Below are 7,475 nucleotides of genomic sequence, written 5' to 3' on the forward strand. Positions count from 1 at the left end.
AAAAAATTATTTGCCAGATGTTACTTCAAAATAGGCGAAATGGACAAACTAAAGACATTGCATTTAAATACAGTGCAACAAGCCGAATTTCTTATGTAACGAATCAGTTTTTTGTTTACGTTTATCTACTAACGAAGACACTATTTTTAGGGCGCCTCTTGCTGGAATCGATGCTTTGACAAACTCCACCGATTCTGAATCATTTGATACACTTTTCTTACTCTCAAAATTACATTTACAATTGGCAAACTATGCTGCCGCTTTGAATTGTATGCTTAAGGCAACTCGTTTACGACCATATTACGCAGAATGCTTCCATTACCTTGGTAAAATATACTATGGCACAAAGGATATAGTGCGCTCACGAAAATGTTTTGAAAAATGTGTAAATTTAAACCCCATATGCGAGAGCGCAGTGAATAATTTAAGCGCTATTTATCAGCAACTAGGTGAAGAGGTATATTTTTGTCTAAGCTTGTTTATTTTTTGTACTTAAAATAAATTTTCTCCCATCAGGATTTGAACGTTGCATTGCTGCTTAATACACTCAAACATATGAAGTGTGAAGATTCTAAACATATACAGTACAAGCTCGGTTTGCATTATTTTCATGTTAATAAGTGGGATGATGTTAGTACTTATCGCATTACTTGGGATCTTTTTAATAGCTAAATAAAATATATATCACTTTACCAGGCCATACAGTCGTTCCGCACAGCTATTAAGCTCGATAACAGTTGCATGAATTATTGGGAATCTCTGGGTGACGCTTATGCAGAGCGTGGTTCTTATAACTCTGCTATACGAGTTTTCCAAAAAATACTCGAAATGAATCCAAGTAATATTTACGCTAAACTACAAATTGCATTGATTAAATCTGTAAGTAAAAGCGGTACAAATATTTTAATTTCATGAAGGGTGCGATAGTTTTCCTTAATTTCACACAGACTGTGCGAATGTATACCGAAGCTATAGCGGAATTCGATGACTTGCTACGCGGCCATCCCGATTATTTACCTGGTTTAAAGGGCGCTGCTGAGGCACATATTGGTCTGGCGAACAATTTAAAGTTGGAGCATCTATATGGACGTTGTAAGGACCATTTGCAGTTGGCTGTTAATCATTTGCAAAGGTATTCATTTAAAATTCAATTAATCTAATTTACCAATAAACCTTTATTCTTTTAGCGCATTCTTGACTTTGAACGGTCAAAGTATGTTTTGGTTGTGGCGCCTAACCGCCAATGTGTTTGTACAAACAGCACTCATGCCGAACTCATTGGCATACCTGGAAGTATCAGGGAAACTGGCAAAGTTGGAAGATGAAACAGCGATTTTGCAAAGGAAGGACCTTTTCACATTAGCTGCAAGGTGTGTAAAACTGTGCGCCTTAATTTGTGCAGCTTGCAAATATTGGTATTAATATGTACATATATTGTTTTAACAGATTTTACACCTGCGCCATTAAGTTAAAAGCAAACACATTTATTTGGTATGAATTCGCATTGTGTTGTTACTACTCCGCGATCTATATTCCCGATGAAGCAACTTCTCATTTGGCATTGGCTATCAAAGCCTCCAAATTGGCTGTAAATGAGCAAAGCGACCGTTGGCAAAATTGGAATTTGCTTGGAGTAATAAATTTGCATAAGGGTAAACATTACACCCAGAGAAAAATAATATGTTTAAACTTACCTTAAATTTTTAGAAATCAACCAATTGCCCTTAGCACAGCATTGTTTCATTCAGGCACTGACGCTTGAACGAAATCTTATACAACTTGGACAAATCTGGGTGTGCTCTACTTAAAGACTGAACGAAATAAAGCTTGCTAATCAGGCATTTCAGCGTGCTCAGCAGTCCAGTCCTATATATGGAAATGCGTGGATTGGACAAGCTATGATCGCCGAAAGTATTGGCGAAGAGGAGGAAGCTTTAGATCTTTTCAGACACTGCCAGCAGTTTGAATATCACCCCGAGTCCTCACTGGGATATGCGCACTGGGTTTGCATGGTGTTAACGGATGCGGAAAAGTGCAAAATACCACATTATCGACATGCTATCGATAGCATGTATGCTGACGTGGTGGCGTTGGATGCAATTAATTGGTAATGGTGAATATTAGAGTGGTATTAATTTTTAATTGTTTTTCAATTTAAATTATAATAAATGCTAACGCAGGCACGTTATAAACGAAGAAAAAGATGCAACTTCTGCCGCACTTTCCTTCCAAGGATTCTTAAGTTTACGGCAGCGACATTATCGTCCTGCAGTGAGAGCATACCTTCAAGCTGTGAAAGTGCACAACACCTAGTGCTGAGCGTGATAAATTACTCACGAGCTTAGGTTATCTCTACTTGAAGTTAAATCAGCCCAATGATGCTATACAGATTTTCAATCGAGTAGTACATTCATCACTCAATGCCATTATTGGATTGGCTCTGGCTTTTGTGCGCGCTGGCCAACATCAGGAGGCATATTCAGTATATAACTCTGTATTGAAGAGTATGGCAGATAATAACGAGGAAAAGGCGGGCATGATATTGGTAGCAATGGCCGCGATGGTGTATTCGTCGCAAGGAGAAGCAGATACCAAAACGATTCTATATCAATGGTGGGTGCTAATTTTTTGTTAGTAATTTTTTTCAACTGGTTTTCCTGGCAACAAATTTTTTATACCGTTTAACTTTTTAAGCATCTTGCTTAAGAACTCTCCCATACAGGCTCTCTATTCTGCCTGTGCACTGGGTATTCTGCATCATGATAATCAACTAACAACAACTATTCTGGCGGAGTTGAAGAAGTACGAAAATAGCGAAGCTTATTGTGCGCATATTTCATATTTGACGGCACAATACTNCTGAGCTCAATTACTTTATTGCATCGCAATAAAGCACAAAAGTAAGTACCTTCATTGCCAAATAATTTTTTTTATATCATAATTTTTATATATTTCAGGAGCGACTGCATTGAAGACTCCCAATTGTTACTGATTGCGAGTCGCGCATTAGGACCTGTAGATAAAACGCGCTCCCTAAAATTGATACAGCATGCTATACGTTTGCATCCTCAAAATCAGAATGCTTGGCTGGCGCTACAGGAAGTTCATTAATTGGTTTTTTTTGCTTCTAAAAAATTATGAAAACAGGTCTTGCTGATTTTGTATCAAATCGTTTTTAGCGACGAAGATTATGTAACTAAAAGCGTAATTTATGCAATGAAATACTGTCTGACATTAAAATCTACATATTTACAAATTTTCTTGCTTCGAAATGCCGACAGATTAAAAAGACGAAAGTCTTACTAGCTGATAAAAAGGTAAGCAATGAAATTGTGATTCAACATAGGATTTTTTTTGCAAAAGATAAAGCACAAAAACTCAAGAGTGGGATATAATTCGCTGGAAGCACTTATATGAATATTTGAAACATATTAAATATATCGAGCCTTAACCGCAAACATGACGTAAGCGACATTTTTTCAAATCATAATTTCGATACAGAATTGCTATTAGAGCATCTAGGAGCATTTTTGCATGAAAAAGGATGTTTTGAATCTTTTGAACAAGCACATATTTTTCCTTTTAGATTTGATCTTACGCTTGCTCTAACAGGCATCGGAGCGGTTTCGTTTTAATTTCATTCCGAAGATAAATGGTGAAATAGAAATAGACGTTTTGTGTAAGTTTTTTTCAGAAGGTCTTAGGCTGGAAAATCTAGGTATGTACATATATTTTGGCTGGGTTGTGCTTTGAGGGATGTTAATCAAATTGCTAACAACTAAAGGGTTTGAAAAGTTGAAAAGTAATTCCAAATAACACCTAGCGAACTGCCGAAAGAAATTGAATTTCTCGGGCAGAAAATTAAAAGCAGCGTAGTAAAAAAAGAAATACAAGATATTGCCAAAATGAAAGGTAACATGGGAATGAAAGATTAACTGATGAAAATGAAATTATAGAAAAAAGGTGGTGTTTTAATAATAATTTTCACAATTCACTACGGGAGTCTAGGATGCGAATCCGCATTATGGAAAAATTAAGCTGAAATTTCAAGCACCGAAAATTATAAAATATTCTCAGACCTTTTTATTAAATGTGGCAACAGAATATGTAAGACCGATTTGTATAAGAAGAGCTGCAAAAGCGAAAATAACAAGAAAAACATTATTTTGCAGCGGCCTCCCTATTTACCTTACCTAAATTTAATGGAAAAAAAAATTTACTGGGCAATCTGTCCTTGAAAAGGACCTCGAATTAATTAAAAGGATTCTACAACGGTCTTCCGAACCGTTTTCTTTCATATATTAGGTACTTAGTTTGCATTAGCTGGAATTGGAGCTATGATCTCATCGTTCTGCTCTTGACACAAGTAAAGCTTTGATGCGGATTGTGACAATTCATACACTGATGCCCATCGAAATTTGTTCTACGTTTCATGGCAGCTATAGGTTGGGAGACCAGTAGGAAGGAAATAAAAACGGACATTACGAACACATGTATTTTCACCTACTCCAGTTGCCATTACGAGGTACTATTAAAAAAACAAACTAAAAATGAGCTCAGTAACATACTAATGCCCCTGACTCAAGCGCTTCGTTACGCATGTTTCGTCATATTATCCTCCAAAGAGTTTTGGAACCGTAAATAAAGTTGTTGTGCGCCTTTTTCATTGAGCTCCTCATATTCGGGTAATTCCTCTCGCAACCGCTGCATCCAAGCGCAAATTTTCGGATACCTGCAGATTATATCAGATCAAAGTAATTATTTGAGATACGTATGTAGGTCGGTGATGAATGTATATAAACTACCTACCGTCTCTCTTCCACCGTCACTAATTTGTGCAAAGTAATTAATGTAGTATTTATAGAAATATCGGCTAGGGTCAAATGTTCGCCTGCGACGTAGGTGTTTCTCGCTAGAAATTCCTCAAGAAAAGTGTAGGCATTATGCGATAGCTCAATACTTTTACGATGATAAGAAATTTCGCCACCATACATTATGCGCGCCTGTAACACAGTAAAATTTGGTTCGAATTCAATGTTGTGCAATTCCCTTCACTTTAATCTTACCACAAAATCTTTTATGACTTGAAAAAGTATACCATTTTCATAGTAGAGTCGCTCGTCAATTATGGCACGTTGAAGAAAATCTTTAGGATATAAATGCTCATGTTGACTCTGGCCATATTGATTGACCATATATGTGATGATGGCATGACTGTCGCACAGCGAAACGCCTTGATCGACTAGCACAGGTACGGTGTGGCGTGGATTGACCTAGGTGTTGAAAATATTGTAATTTTTACTTTATAAATTGCGAGTTTCTAGTGGAAAATGTTAACTAACCTTCAAAAACCAATCACTGCGGTGTTCTTGTGCTGCAAAGTTGATAGGCCTATAAATGGTAAAAATCAAAAATTCATTATATGCAAACTCTCTTCGATATCAAAGATTTGTGTGCTATAACCAAGAGACAATTGGTGACTCAATTAATAATTAATTTACATATCTTTAGACCAATTTGGCCACTGTTCACCGGGCGTCTGTCTTGGAGCAAGCGGCTCGCTAAACCCCTTTCAGTGAAGACTAAAAACAAAACCTAGGAGGAGGCCCCCCTTTTGGTGACGACCACGGCAGACGTTTAAAAGACTACGCTTTGGGGGCATGCACCTGTAATTTCCGCCATCCAAAAAATTCGTCGCCCAATAATGCTCACCCCGGTGGACGAGCGTCTAGCCACAATCCGCATCAAAGCGTTGCTCTTCAACATTTTGCTAATTTGCGCGCCGATGGTCTTTTATGAGAGCGTTTTTGAATCAGCAGCTGAAATAGGGCGTTCTTCAACCAAAATCTGAGATATGACGTTTTTAAATCAAATTCTGAAATGGGGCGTTCTTCAATCAAATTCTAAAGTAGGGCATTCTTGAAAAGTTTTCGGAGTTAGGGAGTTTTCGAACTGGCTGCCGAGAAAGGTCGATCTTCCACTCAAGTATCGNACAGTTGAACAGCCTAGGAGCTCATAATAGAGTGAAGCTGTGGTGGACCCCTGGGCATTGAAGGTTTGAAGCCGACGAAAGGGCTGACTGTCTGGCAAACCGTGGAGCCCAAATGCGATTGCATGGTCCCGAGACTTTCTGCGGCACATTTAAAGGATACACTGCAGAACAAAGAAAAATAAGTATAGCAGGAATTTTTCAGGTTTCTAACTGATCAGGTTATGATTAATCAGTTTTCTGAAAATAAAAAGATTCTGATCAATTAAAATGTAATTAGTCGAGGAATTAATCACTTTGCTTAATCAAAAATTATTATTCTTTGATTAAGTAATTAATCTGGTTTCGATTAATCGCACAGCCCTAATTCTTCCTAGATTTATAGAATTTGTTTGCAAAAGTTTGGACTCACTTGGAAAATTCGTTTGGTTTGCAAAAAAAAAACATTGTTGCGGCCGGTAAACGTTCGTAAACGACTCAAATGGGCACAAGAACATCAAAATTGGTCTTTCGAACAACGTTTCTTCTCTATTTTATTTGGTACTACAACCATTTGTCGGTTTTGGTCGAAACCACACTGGTACTTCTCTTCTGTGCCAACTGACACCAGGTCCTTCTCGTCCTGGTCATTCGATCGCAGAGAAGGACTCTTCCTATGCTATCACCAGCGGCTACCACGTTTAATACTTTCGTGACTGGAGCGTTTGTGTCAATTCGTAAAACATGACTTTACTTTAATTCATTTTACTATGTAGGTTGTAATGCTCATACAGCTCAGCAATCCATCATTTGCTGTCTGCAGTCGTCAACGCGTAAGGGCCCGTAAAGCCTCCACAATTTTTTTTTCTCGCCAAGGGCCTCCTCATCGAATATTCTCATTGCTATTGTCCAGAGGACTTACCTTCCTAATTGCCTACCAATTTAAAGATGCGCTCTCTGGAAAGACAATACCTGTAATTATTGTACCATGCGTATGGAACAAACCTAATGTGGGGATATAAATTTTAACAACCAATCTATCACTTCTGGAGATAAATAGGTTTTTGAAGAGAGCATATCTATCTCGCAAGTAAGGAAAGAGTTTGTACTTCTCTCATCGTAAATTACTACGCTTGCTGAAGCCATATAACTACGGTGACCATACTTATGAGAGCCGAATACGGGACAAAAGATAGTTTTAAAATTTTTTCCACAACAGCTTACATATCTTAAAGCCTTCTTCAATGATCTTAGATGTATTAGCCCTGAAACAGTAACCTTTTAGTAACATCACAAATTTCTAGGATAATTTTCTCGAGATTTTTACCCCGTAAAATTTTATAAAAACATTCGTTAAATTTTTTCATACAATGTAAGTATGTTCGACCATTTTTTTTAAAGAGAAGCAAATGAGCAGCACTTTCCACTCACACTTTATTATACTCAGTTTTAATGAGCTACAAAACTGCAAACCAAATTTTTTTCTGAAGATTCTAATTAAAAAATT

General features: G+C 37.3%; 2 protein-coding genes across 2 annotated transcripts; one reads left to right on the top strand and one right to left on the bottom strand.

The window, feature by feature from the left end:
* Nucleotides 1-15: 15 nt before the first annotated feature.
* On the top strand, nt 16-2,863 carry LOC108381279 (tetratricopeptide repeat protein 37-like; the record flags this gene model as incomplete). The annotated part of the gene is given in 13 exon segments (XM_017637697.1): nt 16-95; nt 151-457; nt 517-630; nt 697-879; nt 948-1,132; nt 1,188-1,370; nt 1,447-1,652; nt 1,708-1,761; nt 1,764-1,810; nt 1,812-2,107; nt 2,181-2,301; nt 2,303-2,613; nt 2,695-2,863. Coding segments are annotated over 13 exon segments (2,256 nt in total), but the record flags the coding sequence as incomplete, so codon positions are not given.
* Nucleotides 2,864-3,125: 262 nt separating this feature from the next.
* Nucleotides 3,126-6,451, bottom strand: LOC108381280 (glutathione S-transferase 1-like). The gene is made up of 5 exons (XM_017637698.1): nt 6,402-6,451; nt 5,343-5,391; nt 5,067-5,273; nt 4,810-5,003; nt 3,126-4,732 (listed from the first exon to the last, which is right to left on the bottom strand). The coding sequence occupies exons 1-5, from the start codon at nt 6,434-6,436 to the stop codon at nt 4,594-4,596; spliced, it is 624 nt and encodes a 207-aa protein (XP_017493187.1). The 5' UTR covers nt 6,437-6,451; the 3' UTR covers nt 3,126-4,593.
* Nucleotides 6,452-7,475: the final 1,024 nt, after the last annotated feature.

This window comes from Rhagoletis zephyria, unplaced genomic scaffold (genome assembly GCF_001687245.7).
Source record: "Rhagoletis zephyria isolate East Lansing unplaced genomic scaffold, Rhagoletis_zephyria_1.1 Rzeph_scaffold_22009, whole genome shotgun sequence".
Taxonomy (NCBI): domain Eukaryota; kingdom Metazoa; phylum Arthropoda; class Insecta; order Diptera; family Tephritidae; genus Rhagoletis; species Rhagoletis zephyria.